The sequence below is a fragment of the Arachis ipaensis genome, chromosome B9 (assembly GCF_059453495.1).
Source record: "Arachis ipaensis isolate K30076 ecotype BB chromosome B9, ASM5945349v1, whole genome shotgun sequence".
NCBI lineage: Eukaryota > Viridiplantae > Streptophyta > Magnoliopsida > Fabales > Fabaceae > Arachis > Arachis ipaensis.
The window spans coordinates 67,745,700-67,768,009 of NC_142444.1; the positions used below are offsets into that span (position 1 = coordinate 67,745,700).

The 22,310-nt window shown below is 36.3% G+C and overlaps 1 protein-coding gene and 1 non-coding gene across 3 annotated transcripts; both read right to left on the reverse strand.

The window, feature by feature from the left end:
• Positions 1 to 57: 57 nt before the first annotated feature.
• LOC107617011 (uncharacterized) lies at positions 58 to 3,143 on the reverse strand. 2 transcript variants are annotated; one of them, XM_016318845.3, is made up of 4 exons: positions 2,977 to 3,143; positions 2,655 to 2,753; positions 1,769 to 2,173; positions 58 to 461 (listed from the first exon to the last, which is right to left on the reverse strand). In XM_016318845.3, the coding sequence occupies exons 1-4, from the start codon at positions 3,062 to 3,064 to the stop codon at positions 292 to 294; spliced, it is 762 nt and encodes a 253-aa protein (XP_016174331.1). In that variant the 5' UTR covers positions 3,065 to 3,143; the 3' UTR covers positions 58 to 291. The 2 variants fall into 2 exon arrangements, with proteins under 2 accessions (XP_016174331.1, XP_016174330.1); XM_016318844.3 differs by having other exon boundaries at positions 2,655 to 2,759.
• A 6,573-nt stretch (positions 3,144 to 9,716) lies between these two features.
• On the reverse strand, positions 9,717 to 9,824 carry LOC148544955 (small nucleolar RNA R71). Its single transcript, XR_015901646.1, has one exon. It is a non-coding gene; the product is annotated as a small nucleolar RNA R71 (small nucleolar RNA).
• Positions 9,825 to 22,310: the final 12,486 nt, after the last annotated feature.

Here is a 22,310-nt window from a genome sequence, read left to right on the forward strand (position 1 = left end):
TTATATATACTTTTATCCATTTACTCTAAAATAAAATATTATTTTGAACATGGTAAATATTTTTTATTAGAATAATCAGATTCATTTTATAATATCAAATATTAATGCAAGTTAACAATTAAACCAAACATGAAAAAAAAATACATAGGAGAATGACAAACTGATGAGCTTAGTTTATGTATGGAATAATTGAAAAGACCAACAATATTGCATAGGAGCATAATTCAAGGTCCGCATATATAAGTTGTATGGCACACCATTTTATTTTGATACATGATGTCTAAATATGGTTTATGGATCGACTTTCACAGTCTTCTTACTAGCATCTCCATACCATGTTTTATCCTCATATGCCATTGTAGAAGTTTTTGTTGGAAACATATGGAAAATTCTCCCATCAATTTCTGACGAAGGTCTCATAATTTTTCGATTTCTTATTATACTTCCATCTTCGAAGTTGTCTGAGTCAACAATTATATTTGTATATGAGAATACTCCGAAAAAATAAAAATAAAGAAAGCACGTACATACGCACATATAAATTACACTGCATCTTGATTATCAAACTATGTAGTATGGACAAGAAACACACAGATACACTAATTTTAAATTTTTATTATATAGATATATATAAAGAATTTTGTAAATAAATTATAATAATATTTTAATATGTTATTGATATTAAAATTTAGACTAATTTTTAAAAATATTTTTAATGTATTTTATAATTATAAAAGACATTTCGCTTTTTTGTATAAATAACTAATAGCTAAGTATATTTTTTGTCCCTAAAGTTTGATAAAAATTTTAAAAATACTCTTAAATTTTATTTTGTTTCAATTTTGTTCCAGAAGTTTTCGATTTGTCTCAAATATACCCATGACAGTTAACTTTTCAAAAAATTTAAGACCGATTCATCAATAATTTTATAAGAACAACCCTCAACACAAGCAAATCAAGCATAACTTTTATGTATTATTATTAGATTGGTTTTAAACTTTTTGAAAATTTAGCTGTCGAAGGCATATTTGACGCAAATAGAAAATTTTTGGGACAAAATTAAAACAAAATAAAACTTAGGAATATTTTTAAAACTTTTGCCAAAGAACAAGAAGTATACTTTACCCTAACTAATAATATATATTATTTCTGAAGTCTTTGTAAGAATATAAGTAAAAAATATGGTTTGATGCTGACACACAATTATATTAAGTTGTGTTCAAGTGTGTCTAAAGAAATATTTTTTTTCTACTAAAATACAGTTTGACACTAAAGACATGAAGAAATGTTATACCAGATATATGGACACGACTTCATGAAGTGTTTGTACTTTATAAAAATAAATAATTAAAAATAGAAAAAAAGCTTTATTTAACATTATTTCAGCGTTGCTAACTTATATTAGCTAAATACATATAAGAAGATTCGCATGAGCTTTCCAATTAAGTTGGATTTTATGAAAAATATGGCTCGTTTGTGTTATATGTATTATATGCTTATAGATGATAAACTTCAAAGTTTTGTTTGGATTCTGTCTCTAAAAAGATAAAAATATAAACACAATATATAAACCTGTTTAGTTTTAAGAGAGGAAAAAAAGATACAATTTTTTCTATTCAAATGACAAACTTTTACTTTGAATAATCATTTGTATTTTTCGTAAGTGTAAATAAAAATATATGTTTGTATTTCTTATTTTCTATATTTTTGTCTTAAACATTAAATTTAAACATGGTCTAAATTTAAAAAAAAAAAAAGCCCACCATACCAATATTTGACAAGCTTGAAGGTTGGTATCCAAATGATTGAATGTTGTGATATTGTTTACTCTGAGTTAGTAGTGAAGAAGGAATAATAGGTTGGTAGTAGTTACCAGGATAGTAGTAACCATTACGAATCATACGAGTGGTATGGAAAGGTAATTCAACATTTGGAAATGGAAGTTCAATCGGTAAATTAGGCAAATATATCCTCGCAAAACCAGGAATATTAACCCTGAAAGTTAAACCATCCAATTGATAGTTATTTGGATAATAACCATAATCCTTTTGAGTGTTAGGCATCATTGAAGGAATGGTTCGTTGAAAGTCATTGGATAGATAACCAACTGATGAGTCACTTGTTGAACCTTTTATCTCATGAACTTCTATCTTTCTTGTTGGAGTTTTATCCCCTATAGATAAAGGAGAAAATAAAACTATGTCATAATTGCACTAATTTGGATCAAATTTGCAGTAAGCTATTTTATTTTTCAACTACAAAAGTAATTAATATTTTTTTATTCAAATATAGCTTTAGATGCATTTATTAAAATTAATTTTAAGATTAATTTATGTGTTTTTATCGGTATGTGTAGAAAAGTTATTTACGTATAATGAATTACTAATATGGGATATGAAATAATTTATTTATATTAAGGTCAATTTTTTTTAACTATTATAAAAAATGTTAAAAATAATATTTTCTTTTGAATTTTTTTACATAAATAAAATAATCTAAAGATATAGCTGATTTTATTTATATTTATCAAACACCTTAGACTATATAAAGTAAAGTATATAGTTTTTTTACAAGTAATTAATATTTTAAATAACTCAAAAAGTTATAAAAAATGAAACACAGTTATGGTTATTGAATGATCAGAATTCACTTACCTTCATCTTTAGAGTCATACATCTTTTCTTTGTGCACATAATGCAATGACGTTGGATAATTGAAATTTTTTCCTTCATTCTCATCAGTCAGCTCATTCCCTATAACTTCATGAAATTAAAACAATTCATTGACAATGCGAGAAAACGATTAACAATTAACAACTAATATGATCATTTTTTAAATTAACATAAGATAGGAAAAAAAGATCATGTTAATCACATAATTAATAATTAATAGTTTATATAGAACAAATAAAGTTAGAAATTCACCCTAAGCATTAAGAAAATTCACACAATATATATGAGAGTTTTGAGGACTCACCCTTAGATATTTCATGGGTGAAGACACGAGTAAATAGGAGTAAAGTAAACAAAATAGAAAATAAAAAACTTGACATTGAGTAACTCATAATATTCCTTAGCAAAATAATAGAGAAAGGAACGAAAAAGAAGCAAATACTAGAGAATGTAGTGGGATGCTTCCGTTCAATATTCTTCTTATGTATATATACTTATATAGGCTAATAATAATCTATAGTGATAACAATTACAAAAGATTTATAAAACAAAAAACAAAAAGAAAAAGGAAGAATATACCATTACTCCATGATGATTAGCCAATTGACTAATACAAAAAGCTAAGAGTCATGTATATTATAATAAAAGAATTATTGTTTCAACATCATCTTACATGTATTCTTGTTTAAATTAAATTTGGTCCAATTAAGATGTAACGTCCTTGTAATTTTAACTCACTCAAATTATATTTAAGTTCTGTTAGTTGCCAATTGCTACTTTTTAGTGTTGTGGAATGTATATGCTTTGTTGAAAATACATTTACCGAAAAAATTATAGCTACTTAAATTTTTATTTTTATTTTTTAATAAATCTCTTTGCATAGTTGAATCTTTGCTTGAATTTTTTAATATGTGGTACAAATGTGTCAAACAACGTGAGAAGAAGGTGAATTAAATTATTGTATATATGTAGACTAAAAATAGCACTTGAAAATTTATATTTTGATAAAATAATTACAAAATTTAACAACAGTAAATAAACTCTCAAAAGATATAAAAATATGATAAAAATAATCAAACATTCAATATATATTTTCAAAAGGAGTTTAGTAAAGGTTGAATTTGATGTAAGATTTTGCAAACATGATTAAAAATGAGATATTTTTTAAAATTGACGAATTTATAAAAGTTGATTTTTGTGTGTGATGTGTGTGGAGGTGATACAGGAACATCTTTAGTTTTTTTTTTATTATTTTTTTAAATAAAGTTAGTGATTTCTTTATTCTTAATTGAAATTTTTATGCTTTAATTAATGTTTCTTAGAGTTGGTTTGAATTCTTTAATTGTAGGAGCGAACTTGCAAGCAATAGAAACACTAGGAACAAGGATGGAGAGAGGACCAAACAGAGGAGCTCCTGGACCAAATAGCAAGCCATGCGTTCAACGCCACTCCATCTGCATTCAAAGCATGCAAGACAGAGAGCTCCAGGGTTGCCTAACAAGCCATGTATTCAACGCATGGTTCCATGCGTCCAACTTGCCTTTTCATGCGTTCAACGCAGCCTTCAATTGCACCTCGAGTACTTTGTGCATTCCATGCATTCAACTTGCCCATCCATGCGTCCAACTTGCCAGAGCATGCGTTCAACTTGCCTGTCCCTGCGTCTATCGCATGAGCAAGGAGCACCTCTAGTGGCCACTCAACATCCATGCGTCCAACTTAGAGAGCCATGCGTTTAACGCATGCCATGGACCAAGTCCCAACTTTAAGTTTTTGATTTGTTGGCCCAAGATTAAGTTACAAGCTGACAGTAAAAAATCGTCGGTAAAGAATTTCACAAAGATAATCACGTCGTAAGTATAGATCTAAATCGACAATTAAACTTCAATCAAAATTAATTTGTTTGTCACTTAAGCAAACCCAATAAAAATAACCGAAGTATTTAAACCTCGGGTCGTCTCTCAAGGAACTGCAGGGAAGTGTAGTTATTATTGGTTATGCGAAAGTATCTTTTTAGGTTTTTAAATGTTGAACAAGGAATTTGAATGACACGGAAATAAACCAACAATTAAGAAAAGTCCTAGCAAGGATTGATAATCGGAATTCCTATCCTCATTATCAATGTCAATTGTGATGGTATTTGTAAATTGCACTCAGTTAGTTAACCTCTAACAAATGAAGGTAACTCAAGTGAGAAAATCAACTTGAATTCACAAGTCCTAATTAAAGACTAGAGTTAGTGAAGTTCAAGCCAACTAGCTAGTTTCAATCACCAACCAACAAGAGACTTTGATGATTCAAGAGTCTCCAATTAATCAATTCAAGCTAAGAATATAAAAATCTAACTTAAAACCCTCCCAAACATTTTATCAAACACTTGGAAGGCACAATATAAAAAAATATAGAAAACTAGCAAGGAATATTAAATCTAAACAACCAATTGCAAACATCAATAATAACAAACGAAGAAAGGAACAATAATTATGAAATACCTCAAATTACATTAAAAGGAAAATTGAATCTAACATGAGAATTCATAAACTAAAGTGGCAACATAAAATAATCAATAAGGGAAATAAATAAACTAGAATCCTAGAACAATTAAAAGTAGAAGAGAAACTAAATTAAAAAAGATAGAATTTAGAAATTGAAAAGGAATAAATTAAGAACCTAAAACCTAGAGAGAGGAGAGAGCCTCTCTCTCTAGAAAACTACATCTAAAACCTAATTTTTTTGTGAATGAAAGTTGTATCCATGATTCCTTCACTCTATAGTCTCTAAACAGTGTTTTCGGGCTTGAAACTGGGCCAAAAACAGCCCAGAAATCGCCCCCACATTTTCTGATACGTACAGCACGTGGCTCTGTCACGCGTACGCATCGCCCATGCATACGCGTTGCTGAACTTTCGCAAGGTCACTGATGAGCGGATAATTTATACGCTTTTTGGCATTGTTTTTACATAGTTTTTAATATGATTTAGTTAGTTTTTAGTATATTTTTATTAGTTTTTAAATAAAATTCACATTTCTGGACTTTACTATGAGTTTGTGTATTTTTCTATGATTTTAGGTATTTTCTGGCTGAAATTGAGGGACTTGAGCAAAAATCAGATTCAGAGGTTGAAGAAGGACTGCAGATGCTGTTGGATTCTGACCTCCCTGCATTCAAAGTTGATTTTCTGGAGCTACAGAACTCCAAATGGCGCGCTCTTAATTGCTTTGGAAAGTAGACATCCAGGGCTTTCCATCAATATATAATAGTTTATACTTTGCTTGAGTTTAGATGACGCAAACTGGCGTTCAACGCCAGTTTCATGTTGCATTCTGGAGTTAAACGCCAGAAACAGGTTGCAAAGTGGAGTTAAACGCCAGAAACAGGTTATAAACTGGCGTTCAACTCCAAGAAAGACCTCTCCACGTGAAAGCTTCAATGCTCAGCCCAAGCACACACCAAGTGGGCCCCAGAAGTGGATTTCTGCATCATTTACTTATCTCTGTAAACCGTAGTGACTAGTTTAGCATAAATAGGACTTTTTACTATTGTATTAGACATCTTGGGACGTTTAGTTCTTAGATCATGGGGGCTGGCCTCTCAGCCATGCCTGGACCTTGCTCTTATGTATTTTCAACGGTAGAGTTTCTACACACCATAGATTAAGGTGTGGAGCTCTGCTATTCCTCATGAATTAATGCAAAGTACTATTGTTTATCTATTCAATTCAAGCTTATTCCTATTCTAAGATATTCATTCGCACCCAAGAACATGATGAATGTGATGATTATGTGACGCTCATCACAATTCTCACCTATGAATGCGTGCCTGACAACCACTTCCGTTCTACATGAAGATGAGATAGAATGAGTATCTCTTAGATATCTAATACAGGGGACCGAGTCCGAGATATTAGAGTCTTCATGGTATAAGTTAGAACCCATGGATGGCCATTCCCGAGATCCGGAAATTCTAAACCTTGTCTGTGGTATTCCGAGTAGGATCTGGGAAGGGATGGCTGTGACGAGCTTCAAACTCGCGAGTGCTGGGCGTAGTGACAGACACAAAAGGATAGTAAATCCTATTCCAGTATGATCGAGAACCGACAGATGATTAGCCATGCAGTGACAGCGCATTGGACCATTTTCACAGAGAGGATGGGATGTAGCCATTGACAACGGTGATGCCCTACATACAGCTTGCCATGGAAGGGAGTAGGAATGACTGGATGAAGACAGCAGGAAAGCAGAGGTTCAGGAGGAATAAAAGCATCTCTATACGCTTATCTGAAATTCTCACCAATGAATTACATAAGTATCTCTATCCTTATTTTATATTTTAATTATCTTTTAATTATATTTTAATTATCAATTCACCATAACCATTTGAATCTGCTTGACTGAGATTTACAAGGTGACCATAGCTTGCTTCAAGCCGACAATCTCCGTGGGATCGACCCTTACTCACGTAAGGTTTATTACTTGGACGACCCAGTGCACTTGCTGGTTAGTTGTGCGGAGTTGTGACAAAGTGTGATTCACGTTTCAGAGCACCAAGTCTTTGGCGCCATTGTTGATGATCGCAATTTCGTGCACCAAGTTTTTGGCGCCGTTGCCGGGGATTGTTCGAGTTTGGACAACTAACGGTTCATCTTGTTGCTCAGATTAGGTAATTTTATTTTAATTTTAAGCCTTTTGTTTTTATTATTCTTATTTTCGAAAAAAAATAAAAATTTAACTATTTTCAAAAATATATTTTTATTCAGAATTTTTAAGAATGAATTCTAGTGTTTCATGATGATTTGTTGAATCTTGGCTGGCTGTAAGCCATGTCTAATCTTTTGGACCGGGGTTTCAACTTATCATCACAAGAGCTTGTTGATCTTCACCCATTTGGCAGTTACACACATAGTTGTTGTATACATGGGAGGTATCAATATCTGCTAAAGCTTGGCTGGCCATTGACAATGTCTAGTGTTTTGGACCGGAGCTTTCACTGAAAGCTTGGCTGGCTAGTAAGCCATGTCTAATTCCTGGACTGGAGCTTTAAACTAACATTGCAGATTCCCGGAATTCTTATTAAAAATTTTGAAATCTTTATTTTTCTTTTTTCAATTAATCTTCGAAAAATCCAAAAAAACTTTATAAAATCATAAAATCAAAGATAATTTTGTGTTTCTTGTTTGAGTCTTGTGTCAAATTATAAGTTTGGTGTCAATTGCATATTTTTTCAAACTTTCTTGCATTTTTCGAAAACTCATGCATGTGTTCTTCATGATCTTCAAGTTGTTCTTGACAAGTTTTCTTGTTTGATTTTCATATTTTCTTGTTTTGTGTCTTTTCTTATTTTTCATATGAATTTTCAATTTCTTAGTGTCTAAATATTAAAAATTTCTAAGTTTGGTGTCTTGTATGTTTTCTTTTATTGAAAATTTTTCAAAAATACATACTTGATGTTCATCATGATCTTCAAAGTGTTCTTGGTGTTCATCTTTGCATTCAAAGTGTTCTTGCATGTTTCCTTTGTTTTGATCCAAAATTTTTATGTCTTGAGTCTTTTTAATGTTTTTCTCTTTCCTTATTAAAATTCAAAAATAAAAAAATATCTTTCCCTTTTTCACTCATAAATTTTCGAAAATTTGAGTTGACTTTTTCAAAACTTTTTAAAATTTAGTTGTTTCTTATGATTCAAATAAAATTTTCAATTTAAAAATTCTATCTTTTTCAATTCTTTTTCAAAAATCAAATCTTTTTTCATTTTTTCTTTCATATTTTCGAAAATTTCAAATTGATTTTCAAAATCTTTTTCTTATCTTTTTCGAATTCAATGTTAACATTTAATATTTTGATTCAAAAATTTTTCAAGTTGTTACTTGCCTATTAAGAAAGGATCAATCTTTAAACTCTAGACTCATATCTTTAGTTTCTTGTTAGTCAAGTAATCAACTTTAATTTCAAAATCAAATCTTTTTAAATTTCTTTTTCAAATCTTTTTCAAAATAAGTTTCAATCACATCTTTTCAAAATCAATTTCAAAATCTTTTCTAACTTCTTTTCTAACCTCTTATCTTTTCAAAAATTGATTTTCAAATCTTTTTCAAACTAATCCTACCTTTTTGTTTGATTCTTATCTTTTTTCAAAACTACCTAACTAATTCTATCTCTAATTTTCGAAAATCACCTTCATCTTTTTCAAAATTCCTTTTTAAATTAACTAATTGTTTTAAATTTAATTTAATTTGATTTAATTTTTCCTTTCTTAATTTTTGAATTTTTAATTTTAATTCTAATTTAAAAAACAAAAATAATTTTCTTTTCTTTTTAATTATTTTCGAAAATTCTTCCATCTCACCTCCTTCTAATTATTTATTTATTTACTAACACTTCTCTTTATCTTAAAAATTCGAACCCTCTCCCTCTTTCTGTGTTCGAATTCTTTTTCTTCTTGTACTTACATAAAGGAATCTCTATACTGTGACATAGAGGATTCCATATTTTCTTTTCTGTTTTCTTCTTTTTCATATGAGCAGGAACAAGGATAAGAACATTCTTGTTGAAGCTGATCCTGAACCTGAAAGGACTCTGAAGAGGAAGCTTAGGGAAGCTAAAGCTCAACTCTTTGGAGAAAATCTGATAGAAATTTTCGAAAAAGAAGAAGACATGGCCGAAAATAATAACAATGCAAGGAAGATGCTTGGTGACTTTACTGCACCTAATTTCAATTTACATGGAAGAAGCATCTCAATCCCTGCCATTGGAGCAAACAATTTTGAGCTGAAACCTCAACTAGTTTCTCTGATGCAACAGAATTGCAAGTTTTATGGACTTCCATCCGAAGATCCCTTTCAGTTCTTAACTGAATTCTTACAGATCTGTGATACTGTTAAGACCAATGGGGTTGATCCCGAGGTCTACAGGCTTATGCTTTTCCCGTTTGCTGTAAGAGACAGAGCTAGAATATGGTTGGACTCTCAACCTAAAGATAACCTGGACTCTTGGGATAAGCTGGTCAAGGTTTTCTTAGCCAAGTTCTTTCCTCCTCAAAAGCTTAGTAAGCTTAGAGTGGATGTTCAAACCTTCAGACAGAAAGAAGGTGAATCTCTCTATGAAGCTTGGGAGAGATACAAAAAACTGACCAAAAAGTGTCCTTCTGACATGCTTTCAGAATGGACCATCCTGGTTATATTCTATGATGGTCTGTCTGAAGTATCTAAAATGTCATTGGACCATTCTGCAGGTGGATCCATTCACCTAAAGAAAACGCCTGCAGAAGCTCAAGAACTCATTGACATGGTTACAAATAACCAGTTCATGTACACTTCTAAAAGGAATCCTGTGAGTAATGGGACGCCTATGAGGAAGGGAGTTCTTGAAATTGATACTCTGAATGCCATATTGGCTCAGAATAAAATATTGACTTAGCAAGTCAATATGATCTCTCAGAGTTTGAATGGATTGAAGGAATCATCCAACAGTACTAAAGAGGCATCTTCTGAAGAAGAAGCTTATGGTCCTGAGAACTCTGCAATAGCAGAGGTGAATTACATGGGTGAACCCTATGGAAACACCTATAATCCCTCATGGAGAAATCATCCAAATTTCTCATGGAAGGATCAACAAAATCCTCGACAAGGCTTTAATAATGGTGGAAGAAACAGGTTTAGCAATAGCAAACCTTTTTCCATCATCCACTCAGCAACAGACAGAGAATTCTGAGCAGAACCCATCTAGCTTAGCAAATATGGTCTCTGATCTATCTAAGGCCACTTTGAGTTTCATGAATGAAACAAGGTCCTCCATTAGAAATTTGGAGGCACAAGTGGGCCAGCTGAGTAAAAGGGTCACTGAAACTCCTCCTAGTACTCTCCCAAGCAATATAGAAGAAAATCCAAAAGAGAGGGTGCAAGGCCATTGACTTGACCATCATGGCTGAACCTACAAGGGAGGAGGAGAACGTGAATCCTAGTGAGGAAGACCTCCTGGGACATTCAGTGACCAATAAGGAGTTTCCCTTTGAGGAACCAAAGGAATCTGAGGCTCATCTAGAGACCATAGAGATTCCATTGAACCTCCTTCTGCCCTTCATGAGCTCTGATGAGTATTCTTCTTCTGAAGAGAATGAAGATGTCACTGAAGAGCAAGTTGCTAAGTACCTTGGTGCAATCATGAAACTGAATGCCAAATTATTTGGCAATGAGACTTGGGAAGATGAACCTCCCTTACTCACCAATGAACTAAATGCATTGGATAGGCAGAATTTATCTCAAAAGAAACAGGATCCTAGTAAATTCCTAATTTCCTGTAACATAGGCACCATGACCTTTGAGAAGGCTCTGTGTGACCTGGGGTCAGGAATAAACTTAATGCCACTCTCTGTAATGGAGAAACTTGGGATCTTTGAGGTGCAAGCTGCCAGAATCTCATTAGAGATGGCAGACAACTCAAGAAAACAGGCTTATGGACTAGTAGAGGACGTGCTAGTAAAGGTTGAAGGCCTTTACATCCCTGCTGATTTCATAATCCTAGACACTGGGAAGGATGAGGATGATTCCATCATCCTTGGAAGACCCTTCCTAGCCACAGCAAGAGCTATGATTGATGTGGACAGAGGAGATTTGGTCCTCCAACTGAATGAGGACAACCTTGTGTTTAAAACTCAAGGATCTCCTTCTGTAACCATGGAGAGGAAGCATGAAAAGCTTCTCTCACTGTAGAGTCAACCAAAGCCCCCACAGTCAAACTCTAAGTTTGGTGTTGGGAGGCCACAACCAAACTCTAAGTTTGGTGTTGGGAGGTTCCAACCTTGCTCTGATTACCTGTGAGGCTCCATGAGAGCTCACTGTCAAGCTATTGATATTAAAGAAGCACTTGTTGGGAGGCAACCCAATGTTATTTAATTATATTTATTTTTATTTTTATTTTTATTTCGTGTTTTATTAGGTTGATGATCATGTGGAGTCACAAAAACTACTGAAAAATTAAAAATAGAATGAAAAACAGCATTAAAAATAGCACACCATGGAGGAGGAGCATTCTGGCGTTTAAATGCCAGAAACAAGCATCTGTCTGGCGTTTAACGCCAGAAACAAGCACCAAGCTGGTGTTTAACGCTAGAAACAAGCATCTACCTGGCATTAAACGCTAGAAATATACTACATTTGGGCGTTTAACGCCAGAAACAAGCAGCAGTCTGGCGTTAAACGCCAGGATTACATAACAAGGGCATTTTACATGCCTAATTGGAGCAGGGATGTTAAGTCCTTGGCCCCACTGGATCTGTGGACCCCATAGGATCCCCACCACATCTTCTCTCCACTTCACACCTTTTCATAACTCTCTTCCCCAATTACCCTTCACCAATCACCTCCATTACTCCTCCAAAATCATCATACAACCCACCTACACCCACCCACTCAAATTCAAACCATCACTCCTTCCTTTTCACACATCATAACCACCTAAATCCCCCCTTGGCCGAACTACTCCCACCTCCCCATCTCATCTTATTTCTTCTTCTTCTACTCCCTCTTCTCTTCTTTTGCTCAAGGACTAGCAAACCTTCTAAGTTTGGTGTGGTAAAAGCATTGCTTTTTGTTTTTCCATAACCATTTATGACACTTAAGGCCAGAGAAACCTATAGAAAGAGGAAAGGGAAAGCAAAAGCTTTCACCTCTGAGTCATGGGAGATGGAGAGATTCATCTCAAAAGCTCATCACTAAGAAAAGGATAGAGCAAACAAGAGAGCCCACTCATGGACCTCAACAAGATCATGAGGAAATTCCTCACCATGAAATCCCTGAGATGCCTCAAGGGATGCACTTCCCTCCATAAAACTATTAGGAGCAAATCAACACTTTCCTAGGAGAATTAAGCTCCAACATGGGACAACTAAGAATGGAGCACCAAGAGCAATCCATCATCCTCCATGAGATTAGAGAAGATCAAAGAGCTATGAGGGAGGAGCAACAAAGACAAGGAAGAGACATAAAGGAGCTCAAGAGCACCATTGGTTCTTCAAGAAGAGGAAGACGCCACCCTCACTAAGGTGGACCTGTTCCTTAATCTCCTTGTTCTTATTTTCCTGTTTTTCGTTTATTATGCTTCATGTTTATTTATGTTTGTGTCTTTACTATATGATCATTAGTGTCTAAGTATCTATGCCTTAAATTTATGAATGTCCTATGAATCCATCACCTCTCTTAAATGAAAAATGTTCTAAAAACAAAAGAACAAGAAGTATAGGGTTTCGAATTCATCCTTGAAACTAGTTTAATTATTTTGATGTGGTGACAATACTTTTTGTTTTCTGAATGAATGCTTGAACAGTGCAAATATCTTTTGAAATTGGTGTTTATGAATGTTAAATATGTTGGCTCTTGAAGAATGATGAAAAAGGAGACATGTTATCTGATAATCTGAAAAATCATAAAAATGATTCTTGAAGTAAGAAAAAGCAGTGAAGAACAAAGCTTGCAGAAAAAAATGCAAAAAAAAAAGAAAGAAAAAAAAAAAGAAAAAGCAAGCAGAAAAAGCCAAAAGCTCCTTAAACTAAAAGGCAAGAGCAAAAAGCCAATAGCCCTTAAAACCAAAAGGCAAGGGTAATAAAAAGGATCCAAGGCTTTGAGCATCAGTGGATAGGAGGGCCTAAAGGAATAAAATCCTAGCCTAAGCGGCTAAACCAAGCTATCCCTATCCATGTGCTTGTGGCGTGAAGGTGTCAAGTGAAAACTTGAGACTGAGCGGTTAAAGTCAAGGTCCAAAGCAAAAAAAGAGTGTGCTTAAGAACCCTGGATACCTCTGATGAGCGGATATTTTATACGCTTTTTGGGGTTAATTTCATATAGTTTTGAGTATGTTCTCGTCAGTTTTTAGTCTATTTTCATTAGTTTTTAGGAAAAATTCATATTTCTGGACTTTACTATGAGTTGTGTATTTTTCTGTAATTTTAGGTATTTTTCTGGCTGAAATTGAAGGAGCTGAGCAAAAATCTGATTCAGGCTGAAAAAGGACTGCTGATGCTGTTGGATTCTGACCTCCCTGCACTCAAAGTGGATTTTCTGGAGCTACAGAACTCGAAATGGCATGCTTCCAATTGCGTTGGAAAGTAGACAGCCAGGGCTTTCCAGCAATATATAATAGTCCATACTTTGCACAAGGATAGACGACGTAAACTGGCGTTCAACGCCAGTTCTCTGCCCAATTCTGGCGTCCAGCGCCAGAAAAGGATCAAAAAACTGGAGTTGAACGCCCAAACTGGCACAAAAACTGGCGTTCAACTCCACAAATGGCCTCTGCACGTGAATTGCTTAAGTCTCAGCCCCAGCACACACCAAGTGGGCCCCAGAAGTGGATCTCTGCATCATCCATCATAGTCCACTCATATTTTGTAACCCTAGGCTACTAGTTTAGTATTTAAACGACTCTTAGAGACTTATTTTGTATCTCATGACATTTCAGATCAAAACTTTGTATTCTCTGACGGCATGAGTCTCTAAACCCCATTGTTGGGGGTGAGGAGCTCTGCTGTGTCTCGATGAATTAAAGCAAGTATTTCTGTTTTCCATTCAAACACGCTTGTTCCTATCTAAGATGTTCATTCGCGCTTAACTGTGATGGAGGTGATGAGCTGTGACACTCATCACCTTTCTCAAATCATGAACGTGTGCCTGACAACCACCTCCGTTCTATATACGATTGAATGAGTATCTCTTATATTCCTTAATCAGAATCTCCGTGGTATAAGCTAGAACTGATGGCAGCATTCATGAGAATCCGGAAAGTCTAAACCTTGTCTGTGGTATTCCGAGTAGGATTCAAGGATTGAATGACTGTGACGAGCTTCAAACTCTTGAAGGCTGGGCGTTAGTGACAGACGCAAAAGGATAGTAAATCCTATTCCAACCGGATCGAGAACCAACCGGTGATTAGCCGTGCTGTGACAGAGCACGTGAGCGTAGTTTTCACTGGGAGGACGGAAGGTAGCCATTGACAACGGTGATCCACCAACACACAGCTTGCCATAGGAGGGCGTGCGTGCGTGAATCAGAAGACAGAGGAAAGCAGAGATTCAGAAGACAAAGCATCTCTAAAACTCCAACATATTCTCCATTACGGCACAACAAGTAATCTTTAATTTATGTTCTCTTGGTTATTCACAATTCAACTGATAAACATAATTGACTTCCTGACTAAGATTTACAAGATAACCATAGATTGCTTCAAACTAACAATCTCCGTGGGATTCGACCCTTACTCACGTGAGGTATTACTTGGACGACCCAGTGCACTTGCTGGTTAGTGGTACGCGTTGTGAAAAGTGTGATTCGCAATTCGTGCACCAAGTTTTTGGCGCCGTTGCCGGGGATTGTTCGTGTTTGGACAACTAACGGCTTATTTTGTTGCTTAGATTAGGAAAAATTTTCTCTTTTTGGTTTAGAGTCTTTTATTATTTATCCCTTGTTAAAACACTTTAAATTTATAGCTCAGTTAATTAGAACGTGGTGTTCATGTTCATGGTAATTGGCTATCATATTTTTTAAAACCTTTTTCAAAAATAATTTTTCTGTTAAATCCTGTGCCAAACTTTAAGTTTGGTGTTTTCAAAAATAATCTTTCTTAAAATTTTCGAAAATTTTCATAACTCATTTGGCTAGAGCGTTAATCTGTGTTCTTGGTAATTGGGTTAGAGTCTTTTATATTCTTTTCAAAACCTTCTTTTTCATAAATAATATTTTTTCTATTAAATCTTGTGCCAAACTTTAAGTTTGGTGTTTTCTTGTTGATTTCCCTTTGGTTTTCGAAAATTTTGGTTTGGTTTTCTAAAAATTTTAAGTTTGGTGTTCTTTCTTCATGTTCTTGTGTTCTTGTGAGTCTTCAAAGTGTTCTTGAGTTTTCCTTGTGTCTTGATCTTAAAATTTTTAAGTTTGGTGTTCCTTGGTGTTTTCCCTCCAAAATTTTCAAAAACAAGGAGCATTAGATCTAAAAATTTTAAATCTTGTACTATCTTATTGTTTTTCTCTCTCCTCACTAAATTCAAAAATATCTTTTCAAAATATCTCTTCTAACTTCCTAACTTCTTATCTTTTCAAAATTTGTTTCAACTAACTAACTAACTTTTTGTTTGTTTCTTAACTTTTTCAAAACTACCTAACTAACTCTCTCTCTCTAATTTTCGAAAATATCTTCCCTCTTTTTCAAAAATTTCTTTTTTTACTAATTAATTTTTATTTTTTTTCTTTTACGAAAAAAAAAATCTTAATTTCAAAATTCAAATTCTTTTTAGTTATTTTATTTTATTTAAGTATTTACTTCTTATAAAATAAAATAAATAAAAAGATAAATCAGTCCAAGTTATATCCATATATCCATCATGGACATAAGTGGAAATGAACAGTCCAGGAGGACTCTGGGGTCATATTCTAACCCCTCTACTGCTTCATATGGGAGTAGCATATGCATACCCTCCATTGGAGTTAGTAGCTTTGAGTTGAATCCTCAGCTCATTATCATGGTGCAGCAAAGTTGCCAGTATTCCGGTCTTCCACAGGAAGAACCTACAGAGTTTCTGGCACAGTTTTTACAAATTGCTGACACAGTACATGATAAGGAAATAGATCAGGATGTCTACAGACTATTACTGTTTCCATTTGCTGTAAAAGATCAAGCTAAGAGGTGGTTAAATAACCAACCTAAGGCCAGCATAAGAACATGGAAACAGCTGACAGAAAAATTCCTGAATCAGTATTTTCCTCCAAAAAGGATGACACAGCTAAGGCTGGACATCCAAGGCTTTAAACAAGGAGATAATGAATCTCTTTATGATGCCTGGGAGAGATACAGAGAGATGCTACGAAAATGCCCCTCTGAAATATAAAGACAATTGAAGAGGCTCAAGAGCTCATTGATACAGTTGCCAGGAATCAGCATCTGTATCTAAGCAGCAACCCTTCCATGAATGAAGAGGTTAAAACAGTAACTGCTGAATTCAATACTGTAAAACAAGCTGCTGAATTCAATCAGCAATTGGATTTTCTGACAAAGCAGCTAGCTGAATTCAAGGACAGGCTACAGGAGACAAGGATAGCCAATATACATATGGACGAACAGTTTAAGCAAACAAAGCAGCAGCTATCAAGGCAAATAGCAGAAGAATGCCAAGCAGTTCAATTAAGAAGTGGGAAAACATTAAATGCCCCACCTCAAGGCATCAAAAATTCAAGAAATGAGCGACCCACCAAAGATTCACCTGAGGACAGTAAGAGCCCAGGGAAAAATAATTCTGGCACTAAAACGCCAGAAAATGGGTGGAAGGCTGGCGCTGAACGCCCAGACCATGCCCAAAACTGGCGTTCAGCGCCAGAAACAAGGCAGGATTGGCGTTCAACGCCAGAAATGGGCAAGAACCTGGCGTTGAACGCCCAAATGGGGCAGAATCCAGCATTGAACGCCCAAAATGGGTACATTTCTGGCGTTCAGACGCCAGGAACAGACAGTGAGCTGGCGTCTAACGTCACTCCAGCTTCTCACTCTGGCACTCAATTGCCAGTGAGGGATCAGACACACACAAGTGCTGATAACAACCCCTCTAAAAAGGCTTCTTTAACCACTAAGGTTGAGGAATATAAAGCCAAGATACCTTATCCTCAAAAACTCCGGAAAAAGGAGCAGGATAAGCAATTTGCTCGCTTTGCAGATTATCTAAGGACTCTGGAAATAAAGATTCCATTTGCAGAAGCACTTGAGCAAATACCTTCTTATGCCAAGTTCATGAAAGAGATCTTGAGTCATAAAAAGGAGTGGAGAGAAACAGAAAGAGTTCTCCTCACTGAAGAATACAGTGCAGTCATTCTGAAAAGCTTTCCTGAAAAGCTTAAAGACCCTGGGAGTTTTCTGATACCATGCATATTAGAAGGTGATTGCACCAAGACAGCTTTATGCGATCTTGGGGCAAGCATCAACCTGATACCTGCATCCACTATCAGGAAGCTTGGCTTAACTGAAGAAGTTAAACCAACCCGGATATGTCTCCAACTTGCTGATGGTTCCACTAAATACCCATCAGGCGTGATTGAGGACATGATTGTCAGAGTTGGGCCATTCGCCTTTCCCACTGACTTTGTTGTGCTGGAAATGGAGGAACACAAGAGTGCTACTCTCATTCTAGGAAGACCCTTCCTAGCAACTGGACGATCCCTCATTGATGTCCAACAGGGGGAAATAACCCTGAGAGTCAATGATGATGAGTTTAAGTTGAACGCTGTCAAAGCCATGCAGCATCCAGACACATCAACAGACTGCATGAAAGTTGATCTCATTGACTCTTTGGTAGAAGAGATCAACATGGCTGAGAGTCTCGAATCAGAGTTGGAAGACATCTTTAAAGATGTTCAGCCTGATTTGAAGGATTCAGAGGACATGAAAGAGCCTCTGAACTTTCTTCTGAAAGAGGAAAAACCTCCTAAACCCGAGCTCAAGCCACTACCACCATCCTTGAAATACGCATTTCTGGGAGAAGGTGACACTTTTCCAGTGATCATAAGCTCTGCTTTAAATTCACAGGAAGAGGAAGCACTTATTCAAGTGCTAAGGACACACAAGAAAACTCTTGGGTGGTCCATAGGTGACCTTAAGGGCATAAGCCCAGCTAGATGCATGCACAAAATCCTATTGGAGGATAATGCCAAACCAGTGGTTCAACCACAGAGGCGGCTAAATCCAGCCATGAAGGAAGTGGTGCAGAAAGAGGTCACCAAATTACTAGAGGCTGGGATTATTTATCCCATTTCTGATAGCCCCTGGGTGAGCCCTGTTCAAGTCGTCCCAAAAAAGGGAGGCATGACAGTGATTCATAATGAAAAAAATGAACTGGTTCCTACAAGAACAGTTACAGGGTGGCGCATGTGTATTGACTACAGAAGGCTCAATACAGCCACCAGAAAGGATCATTTTCCTTTACCATTCATAGACCAGATGCTAGGGAGACTAGCAGGTCATGAATATTACTGCTTTTTGGATGACTATTCAGGCTATAACCAGATTGCAGTGGATCCCCAGGATCAAGAGAAAACAGCATTCACATGTCCTTCTGGAGTGTTTGCTTATAGAAGGATGCCATTTGGGCTATGTAATGCGCCTGCAACCTTCCAGAGATGCATGCTCTCTATTTTCTCTGACATGGTGGAAAAATTTTTGGAAGTCTTCATGGATGACTTCTCAGTATATGGAGACTCATTCAGCTCCTGTCTTGATCACCTGAAACTTGTTCTGAAAAGATGCCAAGAAACCAACCTAGTTTTAAATTGGGAAAAGTGTCACTTCATGGTGACTGAAGGAATTGTTCTTGGGCATAAAATCTCAAACAAGGGAATAGAGGTGGATCAAGCAAAAATAGAGGTAATTGAAAAATTACCACCACCTGCCAATGTTAAAGCAATCAGAAGCTTTCTGGGGCATGCAGGATTCTATAGGAGGTTTATAAAGGATTTTTCAAAAATCGCAAAACCTCTAAGCAATCTGCTAGCTGCTGACACACCATTTGTGTTTGACACAGCATGCCTGCAGGCGTTTGAAACGCTGAAAGCTAAGCTGGTCACAGCACCAGTCATTTCTGCACCAGACTGGACATTGCCATTTGAGTTAATGTGTGATGCCAGTGATCATGCCATTGGTGCAGTATTGGGACAGAGGCATGACAAGCTTCTGCATGTCATTTATTATGCCAGTCGCGTTCTAAATGATGCCCAGAAAAATTACACAACCACAGAAAAAGAACTACTTACAGTGGTTTACGCCATTGACAAGTTCAGATCATACTTAGTAGGATCAAAAGTGATTGTGTATACTGACCATGCTGCTCTTAAATATCTACTCACAAAGCAGGATTCAAAACCCAGGCTCATCAGATGGGTATTGCTTCTGCAAGAGTTTGATATAGAAATAAGAGACAGAAAAGGGACAGAGAACCAAGTGGCTAATCATCTGTCCCGGATAGAGCCAGTGAAAGGGACGTCCCTCCCCTTTCTTGAGATCTCTGAGACGTTCCCTGATGAGCATCTATTTGCCATTCAGAAAGCACCATGGTTTGCCGATATTGCAAACTATAAAGCTGCACGGTTCATACCCAAGGAGTACAATAGAATACAAAAGAAGAAATTAGTCACTGATGCAAAGTACTACTTGTGGGATGAATCCTATCTCTTTAAGAGATGTGCAGACGGAATTATCCGTAGGTGTGTCCCCAGAGAGGAAGCACAGAGAATCCTATGGCATTGCCACGGATCTCAATATGGAGGCCATTTCGGAGGTGAGCGAACAGCCACCAAGGTCCTCCAATGTGGCTTCTATTGGCCCACACTCTATAAAGATTCCCGAGAGTTTGTACGTAATTGTGACAGTTGCCAAAGAGCTGGTAATCTGCCTCATGGTTACGCCATGCCTCAACAAGGAATCTTGGAAATAGAGTTGTTTGATGTATGGGGAATTGACTTCATGGGACCTTTCCCACCATCATACTCAAACACTTATATTCTGGTGGCAGTTGACTATGTATCAAAATGGGTTGAGGCTATTGCCACTCCCACTAATGATACTAAAACAGTGCTGAAGTTCCTCCAGAAACACATCTTTAGCAGGTTTGGTGTCCCTAGAGTGTTAATCAGTGATGGGGGCACTCACTTCTGCAGTAAACAGCTTTACTCTGCCATGGTTCGGTATGGAATTTGCCACAAAGTGGCCACCCCATATCATCCACAAACCAATGGGCAAGCTGAAGTCTCTAACAGAGAATTAAAGAGAATCCTGGAACGGACAGTAAATACCCGTAGAAAGGATTGGGAAAGGAGCTTGGATGATGCTCTGTGGGCTTACAGAACAGCATTCAAGACCCCTATAGGGACCTCTCCATACCAACTCGTGTATGGTAAGGCGTGCCACTTGCCCGTGGAACTGGAACATAAAGCCTACTGGGCAACCAGATTCCTAAACTTAGATGCCAAATTAGCAGGAGAAAAACGATTGCTCCAGCTAAATGAGCTAGAGGAATTCAGATTCACAGCTTTTGAAAATGCCAAGCTTTATAAAGAAAAATAAAAAAAATGGCATGACAGAAAGCTGTCATCTAGAATTTTTGAACCAGGACAGAAGGTCCTGTTGTTTAACTCTAGACTCAGGCTATTCTCCGGGAAACTGAAATCCCGGTGGAGGGGACCATACGTGATTACAAGTGTGTCACCATATGGTTATGTGGAGCTTCAAGATATTGATTCTGATAAGAAGTTCATTGTCAATGGACAGAGAATCAAGCATTATCTTGAAGGCAACATTGAGCAAGAATGCTCAAGGCTGAAGCTAGATTAAAAGCTCAGCAAGGTCCAGCTAAAGACAATAAAGAAGCGCTTGCTGGGAGGCAACCCAGCCATGGGGCATCAATCCTCTAAGCATTTCTGCCCTATTTTTATTTTTATTTTATATAAAGTTCACTGACACTAAGGTACAGAATCATTTGTATAAGTTTACAGGGTTACAGAAGGAATTTGCACACAAAACAGAGAGAGGGAGCTCAATGGCAAGAAAACGCCAGTAAAGGGGCATTTTGGGCGTTCAGCGCCCAAAATGGGCATCCACTGGGCGCTGAACGCCAGTAATGGCAGCAATTGGGCGTTCAACGCCAGAAATGGCCACCCACTGGGCGTTGAACGCCAGGAATGGCAGCAACTGGGCGCTGAACGCCCAGGAGATCAGCATTTGGGCGCTGAACGCCCAAAACAGGCAGTGTTTGGGCGTTCAAACGCCAGGAGGACAGGGAGGAGCCAAATCCAGTAATCCCACACGTATTTCCATTTTAATTTCAAATTTTATGCTTCAATGCATGATTTTTACATGAACATATCAAGAACCCTGATTTCTAAAATCCTTAATTTCTAAAAATCCATCTTTCCAAATTCAATCCAACTCTTTTCAAAATCTTTTCTGAAAACAAATCTATCTTTTTCACTCAAAAATCTTTTCAACTAATCCATATCTTTTTCAAATATCCATATTATCTTTTTCAAAATTCAGAGTTATCTTTTTCAAAAATCTATCATATCTTTTCAAAATTAAACTCTATCTTCTATCTTATCTTTTTCAACTCAATCTTTTTATCTTATCTCTTCCAATTTTTCGAAAACCCACCCCCCACCCCTTTAAATTGGGTTCGGCCCCCCTCCTTCATCAACAAGTGCTACTCAATCTCCGTCTATCTCTCTCCTTTCTTTTCTTTTGCTTGAGGACAAGCAAACCTCTAAGTTTGGTGTGTTTATCCGAGATCACTACTAAGATTATGGCTCTCAAAGGAAAACAATCCACTCCAAGAGGCAAGAAAGAGAGCGTTCCAAAATCACTTTGGAATCAAGGGAAGTTCTTATCTAAAGAACATTCAGACCATTATCTTAAAGTAATGGGTCTGAGATCAGTGATCCCGGAAGTGAGATTCGATCTGAAAGAAGATGAATATTCGGAAATCCAGGAGCAAATTCGAACCAGGAACTGGGAAGTCTTAGCTAATCCTGAAACGAAAGTAGGAAGGAACATGGTCCAGGAGTTCTATGCTAATATGTGGCAGACTGACAAGCAAAGACTATCTGGAACAGCCTGCTACGAATTTCGGAC

Excerpts from the sequence above, each read along its gene's own strand:
- LOC107617011 (XM_016318844.3), bottom strand. The coding sequence starts at position 3,064 with ATGAGTTACTCAATGTCAAGTTTTTTATTTTCTATTTTGTTTACTTTA. Across the intron at positions 2,174-2,654 it reads GTATGACTCTAAAGATGAAG|GGGATAAAACTCCAACAAGA; the intron begins GTAAGTGAATTC and ends CTTTATCTATAG. Across the intron at positions 462-1,768 it reads TTCAAGCTTGTCAAATATTG|ACAACTTCGAAGATGGAAGT; the intron begins GTATGGTGGGCT and ends TTGTTGACTCAG.